The sequence below is a fragment of the Molossus molossus genome, unplaced genomic scaffold (assembly GCF_014108415.1).
Source record: "Molossus molossus isolate mMolMol1 unplaced genomic scaffold, mMolMol1.p scaffold_m16_p_18, whole genome shotgun sequence".
In the NCBI taxonomy this organism is placed as follows: Eukaryota; Metazoa; Chordata; class Mammalia; order Chiroptera; family Molossidae; genus Molossus; species Molossus molossus.
This window is the reverse complement of record NW_023425353.1, coordinates 20,467,614-20,493,459: the sequence shown is the minus strand read 5'-3', so window position 1 is coordinate 20,493,459 and position 25,846 is coordinate 20,467,614. Positions and strand designations below refer to the sequence as shown.

The 25,846-nt window shown below is 39.1% G+C and overlaps 1 protein-coding gene across 7 annotated transcripts in view; it reads right to left on the bottom strand.

The window, feature by feature from the left end:
- Positions 1-7,223: 7,223 nt before the first annotated feature.
- SFMBT1 (Scm like with four mbt domains 1) overlaps positions 7,224-25,846 on the bottom strand; it is a 145,949-nt gene continuing 127,326 nt past the window's right edge. For 3 of the 7 annotated variants that reach the window (XM_036266418.1, XM_036266413.1, XM_036266415.1), the window contains 9 exons: positions 23,958-24,000; positions 22,091-22,161; positions 19,264-19,403; positions 18,319-18,428; positions 17,454-17,629; positions 10,162-10,340; positions 9,737-9,982; positions 8,711-8,839; positions 7,565-7,875 (listed from right to left, as the gene is read on the bottom strand). In XM_036266418.1, coding sequence (XP_036122311.1) covers positions 7,735-7,875; positions 8,711-8,839; positions 9,737-9,982; positions 10,162-10,340; positions 17,454-17,629; positions 18,319-18,428; positions 19,264-19,403; positions 22,091-22,161; positions 23,958-24,000 — 1,235 coding nt within the window. In that variant the 3' untranslated portion in view covers positions 7,565-7,734. Of the gene's footprint in view, positions 7,876-8,710; positions 8,840-9,736; positions 9,983-10,161; positions 10,341-17,453; positions 17,630-18,318; positions 18,429-19,263; positions 19,404-22,090; positions 22,162-23,957; positions 24,001-25,846 lie in introns of all 7 variants that reach the window. The other 4 variants (XM_036266416.1, XM_036266411.1, XM_036266417.1 and 1 more) reach the window with 4 other exon arrangements.

The window sequence follows — 25,846 nt, the reverse complement described above, 5'->3', positions numbered from 1 at the left end:
GACGGAGCTGGCGGAAAAGCGTGGGGCGTCGCGGTCCGCACAGCCACGCCGCCTGCAGGGGCCGTGCCGCCGAGCCCCGAGCCCGGAGCCCGGAGTCCCGAGCCCGGAGCCGGTACCTCCGCCCCGCGGCCGACTCAGCGCCGCGCGTAACCCGACGTCTGAGATTGCAGCGCCTGATTGGCCCGGCCCGGCGTAGGGGCGGGCCTCTGCCGCTGCAGCTCTACCCTCGAGGGGCGGGGCTCCGGCCAGGGAGAAGGGGCGGGGTCGTGAGCCGAATCACAGGTAGAACAGACCAGGTGTGCTTGGTGAGCACTCACCGGAGCTGAGAGCGGGCCCTAGGATCCCCAGCTCCAGGTCAGTAGTACATGGGCAGGGACAGTCTGTGACTAAATTCGTTTTCCCTCCATGGAAAATACCTTATATCTCGCAGAGTGCATTGAAAATACTGGGTTTCACCCTGAAATTTCAATTCAGTAGTTGTGAAACAGGGCTGAATCATCTATCTGCATTTTCAGCAAGCAGCCTGGATTATTCTGAAGCTGGTTGTTAAGGAAAACAATCTAAGACTCAGCACATAGGGTCATGTTTTCCAGTCCAGGCATTCAGCGTCCTTCTACTTTCCTTGTTAATACTGATATCTTGGCCAAAAGCGAATCTCAGAGTTACCAAACAGTCCCTAGTGGACTTTTTTCCCTCCCCCCTTTGCTAAATGTAATTTAAATGGTCATTTCAATCCAATCGCCTTCACTTAGAAATAGACAAGGTTTATACTGAAAATATGTGAATCCCTATTTTGTTTATTTTGAACGTAATTCATAAAAGAAAATCAACTTGTTGGTATTTGCCAGTCTCCAATGCCTCCCTACAAACATATGTACACATTTCCTTCCACTTAACCCTCTCTGACTCCTTTGAACCTGCTCTCCACCTCTATCAGGGCTTCTAGCCCACATTCCATTTACCCTCCCAGCCCCCGCTGGCTTCTCTCCAGACACCTCTTGTTGGTGCTCTAGAGTCCCTGACCTTCCTGCTGCATCTACTTAATACCAGTGCACATATGGTATTATTCCAGTAGACACTAGGCTACATTTGTGAGACAATAAATACCCTATCTAGGGAAATTTTCCCTCAATGATAGCCACCAAGAAATGCCAATTACACAAGAGTTAAATGCTATATAAAGCTTTCTTGGTTAACTTAAGTTAACCTCATTTATCCAGAGAACAAAAATCTAGAGCCAATTCTCAGCCCTCTCTTACAATGCGCTTTCACACCTCTGTGCCTTTCTGTGGCATTCCTTGTTCCATGAACTGCTACTTATGCTCCAAGGCCTACCTGACCTCCTTCTCCTCACTCTGCTTCCACATTACCTTGCGTGTGCTGTTCCACTAGAACTTTTCAGACTGCTAAATTAGATGGCTGTCCCAGCTGTGTGTGAGCCTCCTGAGGGCAGGAACTGGTTTTTATTCACCCTTCAATCCAACATAGTGCCCGGCACAGAGAACATGCAACAAAATGCTTTTTAAATTAAACTGAATTTTAATTTATAAAATTTAAAACTCTCCACAAATATTGACCATGGGAAAATACAGAAAATCAGGTGAAGAAAATAAATAGGTAAGGAAAATTAGCATTACTCTCTTTAAGTCTAAGAAGGTCTCTTATGGGGATGCTGGGGATGATCAACAGCTACAGTCCACATTCAGAGAGAACCAAAGAAGAGGATGTGTACTTAAAGCAGAAGAGACTGTGGTTGGGCATAAGGAGACTCTTGATTGCTTGAAGACACAGACAGCTCAAGGAAAATTGCGCACAGAGCTGAAAAATGAAGTTTCTGACAAAGCATGGCTCTGCACATCCAGATGCGGAGGAGTCCTTAAGGCCTGTTACTGCTGTAGCAAGGCAAATGTAGTGGAACAAGAAGCAGTCTTCAGTCAGGAGCAGAGTCCCCAGTGACAGGAGCAGCTGCTGTGGGGAAATTCTGCTCTTCCTACCTTTCCTGAACTGCAATAAAAAAGTACCTAAATCTGGAGAGGAAAAGAATCAGACAGAAGAAGAGGGGGTAGAATTATGGAAAGGTTCATTTTATTAAAGTAGGAAGGAACTTTCTCCTCGGTTCAGAGATGATTCTGTGAGGCCCCACTGGAAAGTTTTTTGAAGTATTTACTCTGGCCAAGAAGCCCTCTTCTTGTTAAATGAAGTTAAACATAGCTTAAGACCTGTTTTAATTTTCTCACAACACTTTAAACTGCCATATTATACCACAAGTTTATACACACTCTTATTTACAAAAACCAAAACCAAAAACAAAAACCCCACGCAAAATATTCATCCAAAATAGTTATTTTTTAATCCCTTGAAATATCATCAAACTTGGTGGAAGTTTTTTTTTTTTTAATAGTATTCTTGTGCATATGTCTCCTTAAGTATACTTTATCCTCAATGCATAACTTTTAAAATTATGAGAAAAACAGCAAGCAAGGATACAACTTAATATGCATTTCATTTTGTTCCAAACAAGCAGCTTAAAAAAACAAAATAAAAGAACAACATACATTAAACAAAGTGCATCAGTTCCAACGAGTTAGTATTAGAAAGAGGCCTAAGGACAGTGCTGGAACCTGCCAGAAGTCCTGCCCTGGCAGGCCTCTGATTGTCTTTAGAGAATACTCAACCCAAAAAAGAAAGAAAAAAAAATTAGTGCTTTAAAATCTCAAGAGAAACACTCAAACTACACTTCCCTAGAGACTTCTTGCAAAAGGAGCTAAGGAACTGTCCAGTTTTAACTTTGTCTACATTTTGTAACTGCCCGCAATCATCTGCTTTGTGACCTGATTTTACCCTCAAAGCCTAACCTCATCCTTTCAACACTATTTGCCATTCTGCCAAGCTAGGCATGCAGTTAGATTGAATAAACCATGTAGAAGCCCTCAGGACTGAACTGAGCTTCCACACATCCTGAGAACAGGAACCCCCATCAGAAATGGTGGCTTCATTTCATTAGTCAGTATCATCCTTTGCCTTTCCCATGGCTCAGGGTCACGTTTTACTGCTGCTGTTAAAGACTTGTCCTGAAAGACTGTGGCTTGCTTCCCTTTTTAAACAGTCCTTTGTGACAGGCCATAGCACAGGACAGATCCAAAAGTTGTGTTAAGTCAGAAAAGACATGAGGAGAGGGAGCGTTAGACCTACTTCTCTATTCCCCCAACCCTCATTCCTGGTTTTGCTGGTTCTTATGAAAATCTGAGACTCCTGAAATTGCAGAACCAAGAAAATCAGTCTCCAGTGCATTTACCACCCAGCACCTTCTATACCTAACCCCTCAGGCAGCCGTCAGAAACAAGGCTACCTGTGTGGTCTGGAACAAGCACAGAGAAAACCACAGTGAGCAGGTCCGAAACCAGACCTGTTGGGATAGGGCTTTGAGCTTAGAACTCTCTGCCAAAATGCCAAGGTGGCTTATTGGGATAAGTTTAAATTTCCAAAGTGAGTACATTTTCACAGAGTGGGTGGGAATCATCAAAATTCACTAGTAAAACATTGTAAAGTGAATACAGTCAAGGAAGAAATATAATTATATGAATGTAACTGACTTCTTTTTGATTTTGTAGGAGGCTCTGTCCTACAGTTTCTGAGCCAGCATCATGGCCATAACACATGGTTACTTATGGTGGACCCAGGACCAAAGACACTCACATTTTGAAAGGGGATACCTAGTCCCCACCAAGATTTATACTTCATTTGTTAATGACATCTTCTCCATCATCTTCACAAGGCCAGCTATTAACACAACACTTTTGAATTTACACAGACACACATGAAACATCTCCAATATACAGGACCAGAGTTCAAACACAGTGTCTACTTCCACTGTTGAGGCTAAGCTCCTAACAACTCTATCAGAGCTTCTAAGGGCATCAATCAAACCAGTAAATGGAGTCTTAAATATAAAGTCTTTGGTGATAGGTGTCAAGTAAATATAAGTGCCTATGACAGTTTCCTAATGTCCCCATCTAGATCAGTCTTACCTACTGTTAACAATTCCCTGATGTTCTCTGTGTCCCCCAGAAATACTTTTTGGCTTGAGAGAGGGGAATGGTTCTGAGTCCTTTGCTACCTAAGGCCTTCTAAAGCTTTTAATCTGTATTTAGGTACCACATTAGCGACTGAATTGGTAAAAGAGAATGAGTACAATGTATTCAAGTCCTTGGGAAGCTTTGGTCCAAAGCCCTGTCCCTCACAGTGAGAATAATTTTACTTTCAGAAGAGGCATATAAAGGCCAAGTTCTGAACTGGTTTTCTATGTTTGCCTCTATCATAAGTTGATAAATATTTATGAAGAAGCTCATCTTTTCCAGAAGTTGGCAAGTATCTCTATTATACCTATATAGAGATATAGATATGTAACATAGAGGCTGGGAGCCACTTACATTGCTAAAGAAAGCCAGATGGGGTAAAAGCCCCAGTTAATACATTCCCTGCATTAGCCACTTTAACTCTGCTTCAGCTGAGAAGGATGAAGGTAGTTTACAAAGGAAAATAGCATAGTTCCCAGAAGATGACAAAGTATAGTAAAAATGTCACCGCAAATCTTCATGAGCTGTAAAGGGTTCCTAACACATTCAGAGAGCAGTATAAGCTAATATTGATCAGCCGACTTCAAGGTCCAGAGGGATGATACAGTTCCTTCACCTGTTTCCAAGCTTGTCAATTTGGGATCAAAGATGGATGGATCATGGAAAACTTTCTGACCTCAAGCAGTCTGTAGGGCCAGCTAAAGGTGAGATACAGACACCTCACAATGCACCTCTCATAAATTTAAGAGGTTGGTAACTTTAAAAAAAAAAGTTCAGCACAAACATTTCACCCCAACATAGTGAACCAGTATCAGGTTTAAAATCTGGTTCAGAATTATAGGAGTCAGGCTGTCAGCGCTGTCCAGCCCTGCCCAGCAGCTTTATGAGGCAAATGGAGTCTAAATATTATACTCTTAAAAAAAAAAAACCCTTGTGCCAACTTTCCAAACAAGTATCCTCTCATGTAATATCTGGGAGTGGAGGCTGGAGGTATATAATGCCTCTTTAATGCAGTTGCCTGATAAACTGTATCTTAGTATAAGAATGCAAGGAATATTAAGGGAAACCCTATTTACTTTTCCAATTTAGAGTCAGTCCAAGTTCGTTGGGCCCCGACTCTATCCAGATCAGACTACTTAGGGCCATTTGTTTAACCTTTCAGGGGCTTTTCACCCTTTACTTGTGAAGGGAGGTGTTTCTAATTCCTATGGTTTCTGGAGAAGTCAAAAGAGAAGCAGTGTAACATACAGGGTGGGACAAAAGTAGATTCAGAGTTGTGAGTATGCAAGTTTATTCTTGTATTATTATTTATTAATTATTGTATTAGTTTCCATATGAACAACTGTAAACCTACTTTTGCCACAACTTCATTATTGCATGTGGAAATTCCCTCTTATAGAAAATAAATCTCATTTTCCTAAATAAGACAACGATGTTAATTAATTCCAGGTATTTCTATCCCATTGATCTTCAAGGAAACATCTTTGCCTTGGTACCTTGACTGCTGAGCTCCCAGGAAACTTTATTCTTCAAGCTACATCTCTCCTCCAAAGTCTTATCTGCTTAATGCTGATTGTTTCCAAGCATCTTATATATGCTTCTCTTCTGTGGGCATAGAATAAAATTTTTAAAAACTGGGTCTCTGAGTAAGGTCAAGCATATTACTTTTTACTTAAATGAAGCTTCTTTCCAGGTGTATCTGGTGTAGTCTAAACAAAGAACTGGTGCTTTAATGTAGGTTTGGTTGGGGGCTTGGATTAAGGTGGTTCATAAATTATACAATGAAGAGAGGATCCAAACCATAGGATGTTTGCTAATATCCATAAAAACAGGTGGGGGTAAGGGGACAAAAAGATAAAAAGTGAAGAAAAATCACAATCAGTTTATACTGGTAATAGTATTACCTTATATTAGTATAACTGTTTAGAATTTACCCAGTTTGTAGTTCTAAAACATTTTCAAATCTTTTTTTTTTTTTTCTTTATCCTCACCCGAGGACATTTTTTCTATTTTTTGTTCAGATAGAGTGTGGGAGGGAGAGAGAGAGAAACATCGACGTGAAAGGGACACATCGAGTGGTTGCCACCCACACAACCCAACCAGGGCCGGGAACAAACTGCAACCGAGGTACGTGCCCTTGGCGGGAACCGAACCCGGGTCTCTAAGGACCGCAGGCCGACGCTCTAACCGCTGAGCCAAACCGGCCAGGGCAACATTTTCAAATCTTAAAGAAGAATTATATTACAAATTTGCAGGTGACTAGAATAACTTTGAAAAATACACTCAGCAAAATAAACCATTTAAAGGAAGCAATTTATGTATATGCCTTTCCGGTTTCCTCCTGGCTGGAACAATATAGCAAATGCTATTATTCTATAATAGCTGGCAGTGTAATCATAAGTGAAAATCACCTATAGTTTCATGTCAACTTGAGCTGGGTCAAAAGAAACACCTAAAAGAAAACTGAGTTATTGAGTGGGAATCCTCAGACTGTAAATTACATTCAAGTTAAAGATTTAACTGAAGAAAATTATAAACCTGACTAGGCAAAGAATCCTTAACCACCTCTCAATCTTTAGCCACTGAGGAAACAGCTACAGACACTCCATGCTCTGCACTAACCCCCTAACCTGTTTTCTCTGTTCTGCTCCTACGCTATCTGCCTGGAGACATGGAGAAAGAAGGGGAAATGGACTAAGGGTGGGTCCAAGGAATACCTACTGATTTTTACCCAAAGTAAGGACTTTAGAGATGAAACAGACAACTGTGAAGAAAAGTAAACACAATAAAAGCCACTGAAGTCCCTCTGAAAACTAATGGGGACTTTGAGATACTTCTTAAAACAGGTAGCCCAAGCTGGGTCAAGATGAAAAACAATGACAGTGGAGTTCTTAGATCAGGTCAGTTAAGGAACTGATGATGTAAGTGCTTATGCAATGTTTTTGAAAAAGCAAAGTGTTTTTTCCCTCCAATTTCTGCCATAGTTTTAGTGTTCATGTAGCTTAAAATGGCATCATACAAAAACACTCACACATGGCTGCAAGCTCAAGCATCAACAGAGGTAGTAAACAAAGGAACTCCAAAGAACAGATTTTAAACTGGATCAAAGTGTGACTGCACATTCAAAACCTTAGAGCCACATAATCATCCCCAAAAGGAACTGTTTTAATTTTAAAAAGCCCCCAAAACACAATGACAATGAAGCACTGATTTGCCGTAGGCACAGTCCCAAATCAGTGCTGACTTAAAGCCAGGTTCTCTCTTTCCAAGATAAAGCAGAGAACAAAGTTCAATCTACAATGGGAGGGGACAGAACAAAAACAACCAAAAGGGTGCTTTCCAGCAGCCTAAATTAGTCTTCGTTTAGGTCACACCACTGGAAATGCTCATTCTTCTTATATGAGTCTTTTCTTCACAACCTTTACTTTTTAAAAACTGCAATCTGCTGAATGAGAGATGCTCACATTTCCACCGGCAGGAGAGCCACTTCTGTGCAGTGTTTGCTTCCTCATGTGGGTCCTCCTTCCCTGAAAAGTGCAGAGAGCAAGCCGACACCTGCAGGCCCAGAACCCCAGCACTATTTCAGCTCCACTCACAGAGCAGGCGAAGGATTTGCTGCATTTGTGCTTCAAAATATGGCTCACTTTGGTTGTCCTTCTCAGTTGGCAAACTGCTCATAAAAAGCAAACTTGATCCTCTCTATATGATGGCAAAGTTTGATGGCAGGGCCTAATTTTAAGTCCATGCACTCTTGAACGGTGGGAAGGGTAAGGAGCAGCAGGGCCTGCCCATCAATTTCCTGTTAAAGCACAAAATACAAATTATCTATGATGTGCACACGAACAGCAGCTCGATCATGACAGCCCCCATTCACTTTGGCTTTGTCAAAATCAGAGTCCCTGTGCTTTCCTTTCATTACTTTTCCCCTGTGAATGAGTATCACACATTTCCTTTTAGATGCCTTGTAGTCCTCCATGTTAATGGATCTTCAGAATTAGTAACAAAGTTTTACCATGGATAATAATCCACTCTACAGTTTCTGCTCTGCAGAAATTCAGTAAGCCTTGCAAACAACAATTAAATGTGCCCAAAGAAACATTTTAGAGGACTCTTTTTAAATCTGAAAGAAAATATTAACTATAAACTTCAATGTTTTCCTATTCATAAAAGCCTGATAAGTTCTTCAACAATGTTTAGTTTTGACTCTCTCCAATTATCAAAACTAATTTTCTTTCAGTATTTTAGGCTACAGATATTTCTGTTTCAGAAAACCTGCCTTAAAATTGATCACAACTTCAGAGCCCAACATATTACAGATGTTATTTTCTTAAAATGGGCAAAATGGTATTTTGGAAAAGAGGGCAACAATAAGCATGGCATACTTAATTTTAAGCCATTTAAATATTTGAAGGATGAAAATAAATTGTTAGGAAAAATGGGAATGCAATGATAATCTATGGAGAAAGTCAGATAAATAACTTTTGACGTATTTGTACTCCTAAAATGGGAACTAAAATAATTATTTTCTTTTGCACAGAAATATTTTTCCTAAGACTTGTAAATAAATTACTATTACACTCAGAGTCCTTTGCTAAAGAAACATATTACTGAATATGAAAGGTGCCGGTGGTTACCTGGTCTAGGAATATTCTTGCTAACGGAGCACAATCGGTGGATCTGATGAACCGCACCACATCCGCCACACTCCACTTCAGGGGGTTACTGTCCAGGTGAAGCCTTTCAGCAACTTCAATCCTCATTTCCTTCATTCCCCACAACAAAATCAAACCAAATGGTGTAAGAGCTATTATATTTTTTAAAAAGTCTCTCTATTAAATTCATAACCCCTCAAGGCAGGATTTAAAGTGGTTTTACGATAGGATTTCTCCCAGCCAAGATGGCAAAGGCCCATATATACTAGGTATTCAAGAAATGTTTGTCTTTTATAATAAGAAATATCAATGGGGAATTTCTTATCTCAAAGTTTCAGAAAAAATCATTAGGACAATTTAACAGAGAAAAATAGTTTTTGTATTTCCCATTCGTTCCTCAGTCTATTTCAATTCACTCTCTGGTATTGTGCTAAAGTAAATGGGATGACATTTCCAATGAGAGAAGAAGGCTTAGCTAAATTATCAGGAGAAATCATTTATTGCTTCTGTTCATAGAATATATTTCAAAAGGAAACCAGTTTTAAAGCACTAACTCATTATTTAGTGTGTATATGTTATACAATATGCAGATATGTATATGTTAAATATACTAACCAGAATCAAAAAGATAATTTATTTCAATAAAAACATTATATTTTTATAAGACCATACATATTATGAAAAATATTAAAAAGGAAGTTTTCTTTAAACTAAATGATAGGCCACAAATAAGCTAGCAATAAAACATTCTTTTACTTCAGGCAAGCTGACAGTCACTCTGAGATCCTCCTGATAAACAGTTAATCTCCAAATAATCCTTGAAACACAAGTAAATCACTAACTTTGGTGGAATCAATTAAAAAGAGACCCAAGAAATTCAACTGAAGACTGTCTTGAAATAAGTGGAATGCCAACATCATGAACAACTATATTCTAGAAAGAAATTCTACAGAGAGAGAAAAGTTTATTTTTTGTTTTTTATCCACAGTGTATTTTTTTAATGGGTACCTTTGGTGAAGGAGGCTTATTCTCATCATCAGAAAATGAGAAAGTGCGAAGCTCTCTTTTTCTCCTTTGTCTGTCTGGAGGCAGTGATGTGGATATCTCACTTTGAGCGGGAGAAGAGGAGCATGACTTTTTTTCTGACATTTCTGATTCTTCCTGTAGCTCGTCCTGCTGCTCAGACGTACTGCCTTCACTTAGAGAATCGTCATCTCCTTCATCTGGGTCATCCTCATCTTCACCCCCACTTCCCTAGAGGAAAAGGAGTGAAGGCTCATTGAAATTCAGGGCTAACCAGTTCTGGGGCCACAAAACATCTTCTATTGGCCAGAGATCTGATTTAGAAAGACCTGAAGGTATTCTTTCAAGTCTGTATTGTAAAGCAGTGATCTCCTGACTTCTAGGCAGTACAGGCACCTCAGATCTCATACCTGAGGAGAACCCGCCGGGGTATTATCAACAGATGCAGAGGAGCGTTTCTTCTTATGAACAAAAACATTTTTCCGCCTCTTTCTCCTCTTACTGGCTTTTTTCAGGGCACATGCTAAGTTACTATGCCCACCAGGTGGCCTCCCAATTCTTTTACTTTTCTTCTTTCCATAATAGTGTGCTAAAATATGACAAAGAAAAATGAAGTAGCTTCATTATTTTTGTGCACCTCAAACCACAGAGATTCTATTAGCACAGCAGAAAACAAGTACACTGTATTTGATTAAATTTCATACAATGAAATAATCTTAACTGTACAGATCTTAAATATACAGTTTGATTAGTGCTAACAAATGCATAAACCTGAATAATCCTCCCCATATCAAGACACAGAATATCTCCATCAACCTAGAAGTTCCCAGGGTCCCTTTCTAGTGAGGCCCCTCTCACCAGAAGCAGCCATTATTCTGATTTTCATCACTACTGGTTAGCTTGTCTCATCTCTGGAACCATTCAGTAGGCACTTTTTTGTGCAAGGCTTCTTTCAGTCAGCATGTTTTTGAGGTTCATCTTTGCTGTTGTGTGTTTGCCTTCATATTGATGAACAGCATTCCACTGTATGAATATACCAGTTTTTCTATTCTCCTGTTTATGGTTACCTGAGCTGTTTCCAGGTTTTGGTTATTATTAAGTTGCAATGAACATTCTGCAATGAACAGCTTTTAGTGGGCATGTTTTAATTTTCCTTGGACAAATACCTAGGAATGAAATTGCTGGATCCTAATGATACTGTTGTAATTAACCTAGTTATTAATAACAGGAAAGGAGCAAAGGGAAGGCCAAATATTATACGCATGTCATTTGGGCACCTTCGCCAGGAAGCTACAACTTTACACTCCCCAGGGGTCCAAAGGAGGGGAGACAGACACATGCCCAATAAAGTTGGAGTGACAGAGGGAAGGTACTTGCCTATCAGTCACACCTAGGAAAGGTCATTGGCCAGAATATATATATATATATATTTATTTATTTATTTATTTAATTAATTTTTGTTACAGATGTTTCTCCTTTTCCCCCCACTGATTCCCCCCTCCCTATCCCTCCCCACCCTGTCTCCAGCTTTGTTGTCCATGACCTTTGTTCATGCATACATGCATGTAAGTTCTGTGGTTTATCTCTCCCCCACCACCCCCTCTTCTGGGAATTGTCAGTCTGTACCCCACTTCCACGTATCTGGGACTACCCCATTCCTCAGGCTGTTATGTTCATTATATTCCACAAATAAGTGAGATCATGTGGTATTTGTCTTTTTCTGCTTGGCTTGTTTCACTTAGGATAATACTTTCCAGGTCCCTCCATGTAGTCTCACAGGATAAGAGATCTTTCTTCCTTACAACTGCGTAGTACTCCACTGTGTATATGTGCCACAGCTTTTTCATTCATTCGTCTACCGATGGACACTTGGGCTGTTTCCAGATCTTAGCTATTGTAAATAGTGCTGCTATGAACATGGGGGTACATATGTTCTTTCTGATTGGTGTTTCAGGCTTCTTAGGGTTTATTCCTAGAAGTGGGATCACTGGATCAAATGGCAGTTCAATTTTTAATTTTTTGAGGTAACACCATATTGTTTTCCATAGTGGCTGCCCCCGTCTGCATTCCCACCAGCAGTGTACTAGAGTCCCCTTTTCTCCACACCCTCGCCAACACTTGTTGTTTGATGATTTGTTGATGGTTGGCCAGAATATATTTAATTTATATATCTAATTGTACCACTGCAAGGGCGCAAAATTTGGGATATTTAATCCCTAAATGAAGGAATTCACTCTCTTGGCTCTTGGTATGTTGCACCTGATTCCTGGCTTGCTCTCTTGCTCTTGCTTCCTGTATTTGCCCACATGGCCTATGGCCTGTGGCCATGTGTAATCCATACACAATGGACTAATGGACTGCAACTAGCCTGAGGCTGAACTGGACCTGGATGCAACATGGAATGAAAACTCTATAGACACTGGCTATGCTTTTAGCTCTACTGGATCCCCAGTTACGCTTCTTCCAGGACTGGATTAGGGAAATGGGACTTTAAAAAAACAGGGATGTGATTCCATGTCAATAAAAATCACTCATCCTCCCATGACAGTCTCAGAACATTCTTTTTTTCAAGATGTCATAAGAAATCCACCCCCAGCACTCAGTGGGGAAAGGGACACCTCCACTTCCCCAATAACAATATGATAGATGTGTGATTAACTTTTAAAGAAACTGCCAAAGAGTTTTCTAAAAGGGTTGTGTAATTTTATACGTACTCCCACCAGCGATGTATGAGAGATGTAGGTGCTCTACACCTTTGCCAGCATATGGGATTCTCAGTCTTTTTCATTTTAGCCAATCTAGTGGATAGGCAGAAATTTCTCTCTGTTGTTTAAATTTGCATTTGCCTGATGACTAATAACACTAAGTATGTGTTCATGTGCTACTGGCCATTTGCACATATTTTTCTGTGACATGTCTATTCAAATCTTTTATCTATTTTTTTGTTTCTTTCATTTTTAGTGAGATGTAACTACATAACATAAAATTCATTATTTTAAAGTATACACATTCAGTGGTTATTGGTAAATTCACTATGCTGTGCAACAACCATCACCATTATCTAATTCCAGAACATTTTGTTTCTCTTTTTTTAATTGAGGTAACAGTCATAACATACAATTAACTATTTAACATACAAGATTGCCCAGCTGGTGTGACTCAGTGGCTGAGCATAGGTCACTGGTTAAATGCCCAGTCAAGGCACATGCCTGGTTTTTGGGCTTGATCCCCAATAGGGTACGTGTAGGAGGCAGCCGATCGATGTTTCTCTCTCTCTCTCTCTCTCTCTCTCTCCCCCTTTCTTTCCCTGAAATCAATAAAAATGTATACAGGGTGGGGCAAAAGCAGGTTTACAGTTGTTCATATGGAAAATAATATAATAATTAGTAAATAATAATACAAGAGTAAACTATTTGTGTACTTAAAACTGTGCCTCACCCCCATACAATTCAGTGGTATTTTGTGTATTCACAATATCGTACAACTTCCAGCTTTCTCTAATTGCAAAACTCCTTTTTGTTAAGTTGTGGCAATTTTCAATATATTCTAGAGAGTCCTTTGTGATATATATATATATATATGGTTTAATGATATAGAATATCTATAATAAAATAAACTAAAATAAAAAGATAATACATTTATTCAAACCAGTTTAGATATGAAACTAGCCTTAGACAGCTAATTTAAATGACGTGGTACCACTCATAACAAACCAAATCCACAAATATTAATTGATTTTCTATAATATGTAACAGTGCATAAAGAAATAGAGAAGGTGTCTATAACATAGAAGGCAATTTAAAATCTAATTTGATAATATTTTCAAAAATAAAAGTTCAAGTTTATGGCATAAAATACATAAGCATTTGGAAAGGTAAGAGTTGATAAGAAAATTGACAAGACAACACACTTTGGAATAGGTAATGAAATGGTATCAGTGATACATTTTTCAAAGTTTCTGATTTAAAAATTTTATTTTTATTATACTATAAAATTTTTCATGTCATGAAATTATTTGAATCTAGTTGAATCTATTGATCATATTTTATTTTTTCTTTTCAAAATTCTTTCAGTGATAAGTAATACAATCAATATTTTTTAGAATTAAACTAGTTTTTTGAGGCCAACTAATTCAGTTACTTTCAGACTTTATAAACAACTGAAAGAAAAGGAAAGGTAAAGGTGGGTTTGTTTGCTATTGTGTAAAATAAATCATCCAATGTCAGTGCTTTATAACAATAAGCATTTATATATATATAAAAAGAATATTTTCTTTTCTTGCCTGGCCGGTTTGGTTCAGTGGTTAGAGCATCGGCCCGTGGACCAGAATCCCAGGTTCAGTGCCCACTAAGGGCATGTACCTCAGTTGCAGTTCATCCCCAGCCCCAGCTGGGGTCACGTGGGTGGCAACCAGTCGATGTGTCTCTTACGTCTATGTTTCTCTCTTCCTCCTGCTCTATCTGAAGATAAATGCAAAAATGTCCTTGGGTGAGGATAAAAAAAAAAAAGAATATTTTCTCCAAGAGTATAGCTTGTCTTTTCCTTTATATAAATGGTGTTAAGAACAAAAGTGTTTTATTTTATTTATTTATTATTTTCTTTGATCCTCACCCGAGGGTATTTTTACATTTATCTTCAGACAGAGTGTGTGCGTGTGTGTGGGGGAAACAAAGATGTGAGAGGTACACACAGATTGGTTGCCACCTGCCTGACCCCAACCAGGCCCCGGGGACGAACGGCAACTGAGGTACATGCCCTTTGCTGGAATCAAATCCGGGATTCTTTGGTCTATAGGCTGATGCTCTAACTGCCAAGCCAAACTGGCCAGGGCAAAAGTTTTAAATTCTGATGATGTTTAACTTATTTTTTCCTTTACGTTAATGTGTTGTGTTCCTCTCTAAGGAATCCCTGCCGACTCCAGATCTTCAGGCTATCCTCCCTCTTCTCTTCTAGAAGCTCTAACGTTTCAGCATTACATTAAGTCTCTGACACATCTTAAATTACTTTTCATAGTGAGATAGGTGCTAAGGAGTTTTCTTTCTTTCTTTTCTTTTTTTAAAATTTATATATCTAATTGTACCAATGCCATCTGTTGAATTTTCTTTCCCCATTAAATTTGTCATCTTTGTTGAAAATAATTTAACCATATAGGTTTGGCTCCATTTCTGGAACCTCTATTTGGTCCCATCACTCTACTAGACCATTCTTTCATCAACAACCAAGTCTTTTTTTTTTTTTAATCCTCATCCGAGGACACGTTTGCATTTATCTTCAGACAGAGCATTTCTGGAACCTCTATTTGGTCCCATCACTCTACTAGACCATTCTTTCATCAACAACCAAGTCTTTTTTTTTTTTAATCCTCATCCGAGGACACGTTTGCATTTATCTTCAGACAGAGCAGGAGGGCAGAGGAGGGAAGAGAGAGAGAAACATCGATGTGAGAGAGACACATCAAGTGGTTGCCATCCACATGACCCCAACCAGGGCCGGGGACAAACTGCAACCGAGGTACGTGCCTTCATTGGGAACTGAACTTGGGACTCTCTGGTCTGTGGGCCAATGCTCTAACCACTGGGCAACACCAGCCAGGGCTCAACAACCAACTCTTGATTACTGCAGTTTTATGGTAAAACTTGAAGTCAGAGTAAGTCCTCCAACTTTATTCTCCTTTTTTCAGGATTGTTTTGGCTATTTTATTTATTTTTTTCTTTCTTTCTTTTTTATCTTTATTGTTGAATGTATTACAGATGTTCCTCATTTTTCCCTCACTGACCCCCTCCTCCCCACTCCCACCCCCCTCCTGCCTTTTCCCACATTGTTGTCTGTGTCCATTGGTTATGCATATATGCATATAAGTTCTTTGGTGTATCTCTTCCCACCCTGCAAATAGCCTTCCCTTTGAGGTTCGTCAGTCTAGCAACCCATTTGTACTTCTTAATCCCTTCACCTTTTTCACCCACTCCCCCAACCCCCTTCCCATCTGGCAACCAACAAAATGTTCTCTATGTCTATGAGAATGTTTTGGCTATTTTAGATCCTTTGCATTTTTATATATATTTTAGGATATAAAGATAATTCTAAAATTGAAACATATTTATACTAGCTTTGTTATATATTAAAGTAATATTAATATATAAGGTAATTTTTGCAAAAAAAAAAAAAGAATTCTAAAGGATTACATCCATTTAACATCACTTGACTTACTAATTGGTAAAAATTATAAAGACTCCTAAGATCTAGGCCAATTTCAACTATATCATTGTGAAAAATAAATTCAGACAAAAAGCATAATAAAATACATATATCTTCCAAAGGCTCAAAGTGGTTTAGTTATATATACATACTTAGGTGAATAGCATATTTCACTTATCTACTGTAACTGCAATTATTTTTTGGCAATTTGAATCTGACACAATAAATTAAGACGATCCCTGCCCTTAATTAAGAAATTTATAATCTAATAAATACAAATAGAAACTAGAAGGTTACTCTTACATGATTTGTCATTCAAATACTAATTAGAAAACTCATGCTAAATGTGGACCTTAGATCAGCAGCAATTGGGAGTTTGTTAGAAATTCAGATACTTGGGTCCCAGATGTCCACAGATCTGATGCATCAGAACTTCCATTTAACAAGACCCTCAGATAACTGCATGCATGATAAAGTTTAAGAGGCACAGAATTAGAGATCCCTAAAAGCAATCTTCAAATTTAACATGGCAAAATCTTTCTCTGTATTAATTCTCCCATATGACATCAGAGCTTGTACAATTTAAGGAAATGTAGGAACAGAATTTTGTGGTTGGATAACAGTGACTTGAAAAAGTTCTAAATTGGAAACTTCATCCTGTATCATTTGCTTTTTTGTTATTGTTGCAGTTTCACAAGACAGAAGATACATAATAAGAAGGAACAGGTGTCATTATGAAAATTCAGAGTGAGATCCACAACTACCTCCTCCTCCTATTTACGCCTCTCAAACACTGTGACTTCTTGGCTGCTCCTCACAGGCACTAAGCATGCTCCTGCTTCAGGCCTGGACTCCTGCTGCCCCGTACGCAGAACATTCTCACCCCAAAGTCTGTGCAGCTGGAAATCTGGCTTCCTTCAGGTTGTTTCCTGACAGGAGGACTCCTTCCTCACTCTTCTACGTTGCTCATCTTGCTCCATTTTTGTCTATAGTACTTGCTTTCCTATATTTGTTCACTTGTTTATTATCTGTCTCCCACATTAAAATGTAAACTCAATGAGGACAGAAATTGTTTTTCTTTACTGTTGAATCCCAGTGCTAGAACAGTGGCAGCACAAAGCAGGCACATAATAAATATTTGCAGATTGTATGAATGACTTACATATCCTAATACATGCAATAGCTAGTTTATATAGTTTATGCCATATATAACAGTCAGCAAAATCTGGCATATGGCCTGTTTGGTACAGTTAGTTCTCAAGCTAAAAATAGTTTTTAGATTTTTTAAAGTGTTTCTTTTTTAACGTGAAAATAACTCAAAACAAAACAAAACAAAAAATATGCAACAGAGATCATATGACCCACAGCCTAACATATTTATTATCTGGCCCTTCACAGAGTAAGTCTGTGTATCTCTGCTATGTATGATTGTCTGCAAAATAAAACCGTATAGGACATAAGGTATGGTCAGCTGCTAGAGTTAATAAATTTGAAAAACATGACTCACTATATTTGGTCTTTGTAAGTACAGAGCAGTTCTCAGAACACTTATCCAGAACCATCCGTGGACCGAACAGATTGGGACAGCACTCCAGTTTGATACAGGTTTGTCGGCAGAATTCAGTCACCCGATCTGCTGTTTTCACTATCTCAACAGTAGCCCGATAACTCTTTCCTTTGTATCTGCCATTGGAAGACATCAGATACTAAGTTTACTGGGCTAGTGGTTATCCAGAGAAAAGTTAAATATATTAATATTTGCTTGTTAGAATATTCTATGCATTTTATATTTTGAGGACTCTGATAATATGGAGTTATGTATTTTGTACTTAAATTTATAATCTAGTAAGCTATGACAACTAAAAGCTGAGTTACTTAAATTAACAAAATAAGGTTTCTGCTTTCTGTTCCTAAGTTTAAGGTTTTTAAATAGTAACTTCCACACTAACTACTAAGAGAAAAGTGACTTTTACCCTAGGGCGGTGGTCCTCAGAGTGTAGTCCAGGCACCAAAAAAACCTGACAACTGTCACATGTCTATGACAAGTTCAGGGTGGAAAACAAGAGTAAATGCTTATGAACTTTCATGATAATTCAAAAAAGTAATTCTATCTCTTAAATCTAATAACAAAAAAAAAAGTTTTTTAATTTTATGCCTTTTAAATTTATTTCGTATAATTTGTTTTTATCATATCTTATAAAAGTATTGGTTCATGACAGAATGGAAACTTAAACAATAAAACAAACCTGGTCCTTCATCACAAATAGCTGAAGAAGCACTGCCCAAGGAAACCTAAGGATTCTAATATTATCCATGGAAGAACTGATTCTGCCAAGAATGAATACACATAAAAGGCAGAGGAGCCTACTCACTTGGCTTTTAGGACTTCCCCACATCCATGCCACACAGAGTCTTTGTCCAGCTGCAGCTCCCGAAGGACACGGCTGGGCTTATAAGCTGCATTGATAAGCAAAGTGAGGACCTGTGCTCCATTTTTAAAGCAGAAATATGGGTTGGAAAGGAGAAAAGCAGACAATTAGAACCTTGCTCTCCCCTAGCATGTCATTTATGAGATTAATTCTGGTCATACTGGTTAACAAATGTTAACAAAATAATAATACTAAAGATATGATAGCTGATCACAGTTGCAAATAAGAGGGTAACCAGACCCTCTTAAATATTCAAAATGTTATAGTCAGAAAGAAATAGAATCATAAGTTTAACATTACTCTAGCATATGCTTCCAAATTCATCCCCAGTCATGGTACATTCAAAAAACTGTATTTGTTTGGAACACTTTGTAGATGGCTGAGCCTTCATGTGGGTAGAGGAGTCTGGCCCAGAAGTTCAAGCCTCACCAGACCCTGCCTTGCCACCCTAGAGGCTGAACAGTTCAGTAGTCCTCACATCCGTTACCTGGTGTGGCATCCTGGCTGGGAAGTTCTGCAAGTCCAGCAGATATGTAGCTTTATCATGGTCCCGGAGTAATGCTACACAGCCTCTCGGCCATACTAACTATTGTCACATTGACTCCTGCACAGTTTTATGTATTCTCTGACAGAAGACCTTTCTACACTGACAGAGGAGAGCCTGCTATGTAAAGAACTGCTTAGGTGAATGTTCCCTGGGGGGAGAAATAACTTTATGCCCAGTTCACTGTCCAACATGAAAAAAGTTAATCACTTATGATAAAACAGAGTTGACACATCTGTGGCATACAGGCAAATGATTGTATGAGTGAGTTTATCACTGTACGAGTGAGTTTATGAGACGGCTGTAAAACTTCCAAGTTATTTTGCTCTAGGCCAGAACCTTACCTCTCTGAGGACCAGAACACAGTTCCCAGGTCCTACACATTGAGGCAGCTCAGCAATTCTTCCTTTGTTAAGATAGGGCCCTGAGAAGCAACGATGGTTGAAGTATATCTTTGGACAGCAATATTTTCCATTAATGATAACTGGGAAATGAAAAGACACAAATATTCAGAACAGAGTCATTTTCTAACCCCCATTTCCAAAGTTGGGTTCCTACGAGAAAAACAAATGTCTCTACCATTATATAAAGTTAGAAATTACATCTTTTGAAGCTTAATGTGTTATCTGAGAGTGCTCTTGAAATATTTACAACTCTATTATAGAATTTATCACTCTGCTGAAATCAAACAACGTTCTGAATTACGTGCAGATTAACGCCGGGGTTAATGTGACATTGTTCCAGAGTTTTATATGTCTATCAGTAAAGGAAGTAGATTTACTTCCAGGACCCATGAGGATTCAATAACCAACCCTGCAATATTTCTAGAGAGTGATGATGAATACTATACAGAACCACAGTTTGTGCCCTTAAAACCATTGAACTAGTATGATGGCAGTCTTCTATGATGTGAGTGTACTCCCATTTCTGGGATTTCTTAAGAGGGCTGAAAGTAATTCTTTAAGTACCGTGGGGTATAACTGGGCCTAGAGACCCCTCTCTTCAACTGTTTTTATGTATGAATACTGTACATAAATATAATACTTATAAAGTCCCCTCACAGTGGTTGGCATTTCAGCTACTGAATACAAAAAATTCAAAGATACTAAAACATCTTCATTTTCATATCAAGCAGAGAGCTCTTCTGATGGACACTGTCAGCCAGGGTTAAGAAAAGGAGATGTGTGTACACTGCCCACTGTTGACAGGACTTGGAAGTACACAATGTTCACTCTAAGATGCAGTCTTCACACAGTGGTCAGCATGTCAGTGTCCACTTCTCCATTTGAACTCTACCACCCAGATCTCACTTTTTAGAATTAAGGAATTTAGACTCCCTGCTGCTGGGAATGTTGGCAGTTGTAAGTCCATCCTGGAAGTACCTTCACTCAGACTAGGAATACCCTCAGTAGGAGAGAGCCGATGTGGCTCAGTGGTTGAGTGTCGACACATGCACCAAGAGGTCAATGGTTCGATTCCTGGTCAGGGCACATGCCCAGGTTGTGGGCCCAATCCCCAGTGGGGGGGCATGCAGGAAGTGGCCAATCGATGTTCTTTCTCATCAGTGTTTCTATCTCTCTCCCCCTCTCCCTCTAAAATCAATAAAGAAAAAAAATTTTTATTTTAATTAAAAAAAAAAAAGAGTAGTTCCAGGGAGAGACTGCTGGATATAAGATTTGGGCCTTCATGCCCTGGCCAGCTTGGCTTAGTGGTTAGAGCATCAGCCTGCAGTCCAGAGAGACCCGGGTTCGGTTCCCGCTAAGGGCATGTACCTCAGTTGCAGTTTGTCCCCGGCCCTGGTTGGGTCGTGCGGGTGGCAGCCACTCGATGTGTCCCTTTCACATCAATGTTTCTTTCTCTCTCTCTCTCTCTCTCCCTCCCACTCTATCTGTACAAAAAAATGGAAAAATGTCCTCGGGTGAGGATTAAAAAAAAACAACAAAACAAAGATTTGGGCCTTCAGAAAATATCCTTGTCTCATTTATCAGGTATTGCCTCTGGGACAATCTGTTTTTCCAGTGCTTTATTTTTTCAATTGTGAAATATATACACAAACTGTATATATCATAAAAAGGGTTTAAGGAAGAATAAACATCCATTCTCAATCACCCCATGTAAGAGCACTGCCCATAAAGCCTCAATTTCTTTATCTAAACTCAGGGATAATAATATTGACCTCTGGAGCCCTTGGCACCCAATAAGTAATCAGTAAAGAATAGCTACAATTAGCCATGCCCAGTTTGGCTCAGTTGGTTGGGCATCATCCCATGGACCAAAAAGATGCTGGTTCGATTCCCGGTCAAGAGCATGTGCCCGGGTTTTGGAATCAATACCCGATAGGGGGCAGGAGCCAGCCGATGATTGTTACGCTCTCACATAGATGTTTTTTCTCTCTCTCCCTCGCCCTTCTGCTCTAAAAATCAAACTATTCTTTTTTTTTTATCCTCACCAGAGGACATTTTTCGATATTTTGTTCAGATAGAGTGGGAGGGAGGGAGAGAGAGAGAAACATTGATGGGAAAGGGACACATCGAGTGGTTGCCACCCACATAACCCAACCAGGGCCGGGGACAAACTGCAACTGAGGTACGTGCCCTTAGCGGGAACCAAACCCGGGTCTCTCTAGACTGCAGGCCAATGCTCTAACTGCTGAGCCAAACCAGCCAGGGCCAATAAACTATTCTTTAAAAAACAACAAATAGCCCTGGCCAATTTGGTTCAGCAGTTAGAGCATCTAACTATAAAGAGTCCTGGGTTGGATTCCAGCCAAGGGCACGTACCTTGGTTGCGGTTCATCTCTGGCCCTGGCTGGAGTCGTGTGGGTAGCAACCAACCCATGAGTCTCTCTCACATCAATGTCTCTCTCTCTCTCTCCCCCTCCCCTTCCTCCCGCTCTGTCTGAAGATAAATGTAAAAATATCCTTGGGTGAGGATTAAAAAAAAAACACACGACAACAAATAATAGCTACAATTATTATAAATGGACAGATAACAGTCTAAAGATCATTATTAATAAATACATCTTAGACAATTATGACTCTTTAAAACCACCATTAAGAGACCCCTCCGTGAAGCTACATTGTATAAAGCAAATGTATTGTTTATTTTTACATATAGTCCATTAAAAGAAACTGAAGGTCCTCTTTTCCCTAAGATTGCATGCACTTATACCTGAGTCTGTGGAGTTCAGCTCCTGATTCTTCAGGCCCTCATGGACAGTCCTCGAGGATGGTATTCTGAGTCAAGAAAACACAACAAAATAGTAAGATAATCCTTAAAGTTAGTGAAGTGTGAGGGTTAGTTTCTTTCAAATCTAAGAAGAAAATAATTGTGGCAGATTGCAAAATCTATAACAGAAGGTGCTTCCTTGATCATATTTTTTAAAAATGACAATTGTTTTTAAAATCGTGTACACAGCCTAAGGATCCAACAGTCTATAGACATGCGATCCTGAATGTTCAAACAAACTTTCTTCCATTTGTGTGAGGAACAATTATAGAATTCCTTCTGGGAGTCTAAAAACGCAAGCAGAGTATTTGTTGTTTTCAACTGTTAAAGAACAGAAACATTTTTAATATAGGGTCTGTTTTCTTCTTCCATCAGTTTCAAAATTAAAGACAAATTATATTATTAAGAAAGAGAATTATGCCCTGGCTGGTTTGGCTCAGTGGTTAGGGCGTCAGACCACGGACCAGTGAGTCTTGGGTTCGATTCCGGTCAAGGGAACGTACCTCAGTTGCAGTTCGTCCCTGGCCCTGGTCCCATCATGTGGGAGGCAGCCAATCGACATGTCTCTGTCACATCGATGTTTCTCCTTCTCTTCCTCCCTCCCTCCCTTCCTCCTATTCTATCTGATGGTAAATGGAAAAATATCCTTGGGTGAGGATTAAAAAAAGAGAGAGAGAGAGAGAATTACTGTATTTGCAGCAATCACTGAAAAAGGCTAATTTATCTTTTTAGAATACTTCCTGACTAAAACTTGAATCAGTCGTGACAACTAAGTCAAGGAAAAACCCAAGCCTGACTTTTGTCACTGCTATCTCACCTCTCCATCTGGAACAGAATTCTGTGGCCTTCCTACTTCTATCGTCAGTCTTATTACTCACAGAGCCACAAAGGCAGATATGTAGATAATTATGTAGAATTTGCTATAACCTGAATTGTGTCTCTTAAAATCCATGCTGGAGTCTTAATCCTCAATGCATTTGGAGATGTGGCTTTCAGGAGGTAAATAAGGGTCAGGCTCTAATCCAACAGGGCCAGTGGCCTTATGAGAAGCGGAAGAGAGAAAGACCTCCGTCCCTCTCCATCCTTTCCCTGTGAGGACGCAGTGAGAAGATGGCTGTCTGCAAGCCAGGAAGAGCCCTGACCAGGAACCAAGTCAGGCTGGGACTTTGATCTCAGAGTTCCCTGACTGCAGAACTGTGAGAAATAAATTTGTTGTTTAAGCCACCCAATCTGTGGCATTTTGTTATGGCAGCCTGAGCAAACGAATACAAAACTGAAAACCCAGTGTTTAAGAACACACACGTATACACAGAAACGCTTGTATTTTTAAGGCAACACTAATCAGTTGCTTCTCAAAAGCTGTGTGGGAAGATATGCTACAGAGAAGCTCCTGATGGGACACAAAGGTGCTCCTTTCATGGACTTCTTCTTTTAGACTTGTCTTCTAGCTCAAGCTTTCCTTTACTGTGACAAATAATATCCTAATTTACAATTTTTGCTCTTCCTTAACAAATCCTAGCATAGAGACTCTTTTTCTCTCTTATTCAAATGCCTTCCAGCTCTAAAAGCCAAAGAAAACTCAATTTGGGGAACATCTTGGGAGTGGATTTACTCTTCTGTATATAATGCCATTTTAGGAAATGCATACACTATAAGAGGAAGTATGTAAACTATCAAAAGCTGAATTAAAGGAGTATGCTTGCATCTGAGAAAATAATATGAGGAGACATACTCTCTTAGTTATTTACTTTTTCTAGATATTCTAAATTTCAAATACCAACTGTTCAAACATACCTATTATATTACTTACTGTTTTTCAGGCTGAACCACTGCAATTTTCCTCTGTTTGTGTACTGTAAGAAGAAAACAAAAATGTGTATGTCAAGAAAAATTAAAAGACAGGAAAAGTTACATATGTATTAAGATAATATTAGCATATTTGAAACCTGGTTATGTATATAGTTAACCACCAAGTACTGTAAATAAGTGCTGGTATGTCTGAACATCTAGACTAAAGCACATTTTCTACATCTTTAAACAAAGACCAAAAATGTATTTTCAAGGCTCCTGCGGTCAATCAACTATTATGAATATTTTCTAAGACAGAATAGTATTCAAAAGAAAAACTGATTTTGACAAGGGTACCAACACATTCAGTAGGGAAAGTAGTCTATCTTTTTAACAAATGGTGCTGGGAAAACGGAATATACACATTAATGAAGTTGGATCTTTACCTTACACCACATACAACAAGTAACTCGAATGGATCAAAGACCTAAACTTCAGAGGTAAAACTATAAAAGCCTTAGAAGAAAACACAGGGGAAAATATTCATAACATTGGATTTGGTGATGATTTCTTGGTTATGACAACAGAAGCACAGACAACAAAAGAAAAAATAAACTACACTACATCAAAATCAAAAAGTTTTCTGCATCAAAGAACATTATCGAGAGTGGTAAAGGCAACTCACAGAATGGGAGAAAGAATTTACAAATCATATATCTGATAAAGGATATCTAGAATATATAACAAAATCCTACAACTCAACATAAAAACCCAATTAAAAAATGGACAGCCCGGCCAGTGTGGCTCAGTGGATTGAGCGTCGCCCCATGGACTGAGGGGTCCCAGTTCGATTCCTGGTCAAAGGCAAGTACCTTGGTTGAAGTTCAGGGTTGTTCGGGAGGCAACCAATCAATGTGTCTCTCTCACATTGATGTTTCTCTCTCTCTCTCTCTCTCTCTCTCTCCCTCCCCCCACCTCTCCCTCTCCCTCTCCCCCTCCCCCTCCCTCCCTCCTACTTTATCTGAAGATAAATGGAAATATCCTAGGGTAAGGAATTAGGAAAAAAAATGGGCAAATGACTTGAATAGAATTCTGCCAAAGAAGATATACTAATGGCCAATAAGCATAGGAAAAGATGATCCACATAATGAGTCATTAGGAAAATGCAAACCAAGACCACACCCACCAGAATGGCTACTATAAAAAGCAAGCAGAAAATGAGTGTTGGGGAGAATATGAAGAAAGTGGAACCCTCACACATTGCTGGTGGGGATGTAAATGGTGCAGCTACTTTAGAAAATAGTCTGGCAGTATTAAATACAGTTATATATACTCAAGTGAAGTGAAAACCTAAGTCCACATAAAAATCTGCACACAAATGTTCACTAGCAGCATTATTCATAATAGCTAAAGAATGAAAACAATCCAAATGTCTATCAGCCGGTGCATGGATAAACAAAATGTGGTATATCTGTAACAGTGGATTACTCAGAAATATAAACAAATTAAGTATTGCTATATACTACAAAATGAATAACCTCTAAAAACATTATGCTAAGTAAAAGAAGCCAGTCACAAAAGACTCCACAGCGTAAAATTCCATTTACAGGAACTGTCCAGGACGGGCAGTTCTATAGAGATAGAAATTAGATTAGTAATAGCCTAAGGTTGCAGGGCAGGAGGTAAAGAGGTGATTGCTAAGGAGTATGGTTTTCTTTTGAGATAATGAAATGTTCTCAAACTGACTGTGGTGACAGTGGTATAACACTAACTCTGTGAATATACTAAACACCACTGAATTATACACAGTAAGTCTTCACTTAACATCTTCAATAGGTTCTGTGACTTCAAGAGAAATGACATGTAATAAAACCAATTTTACCACAGGTTAGTTGATACAGTCGAGTTAAG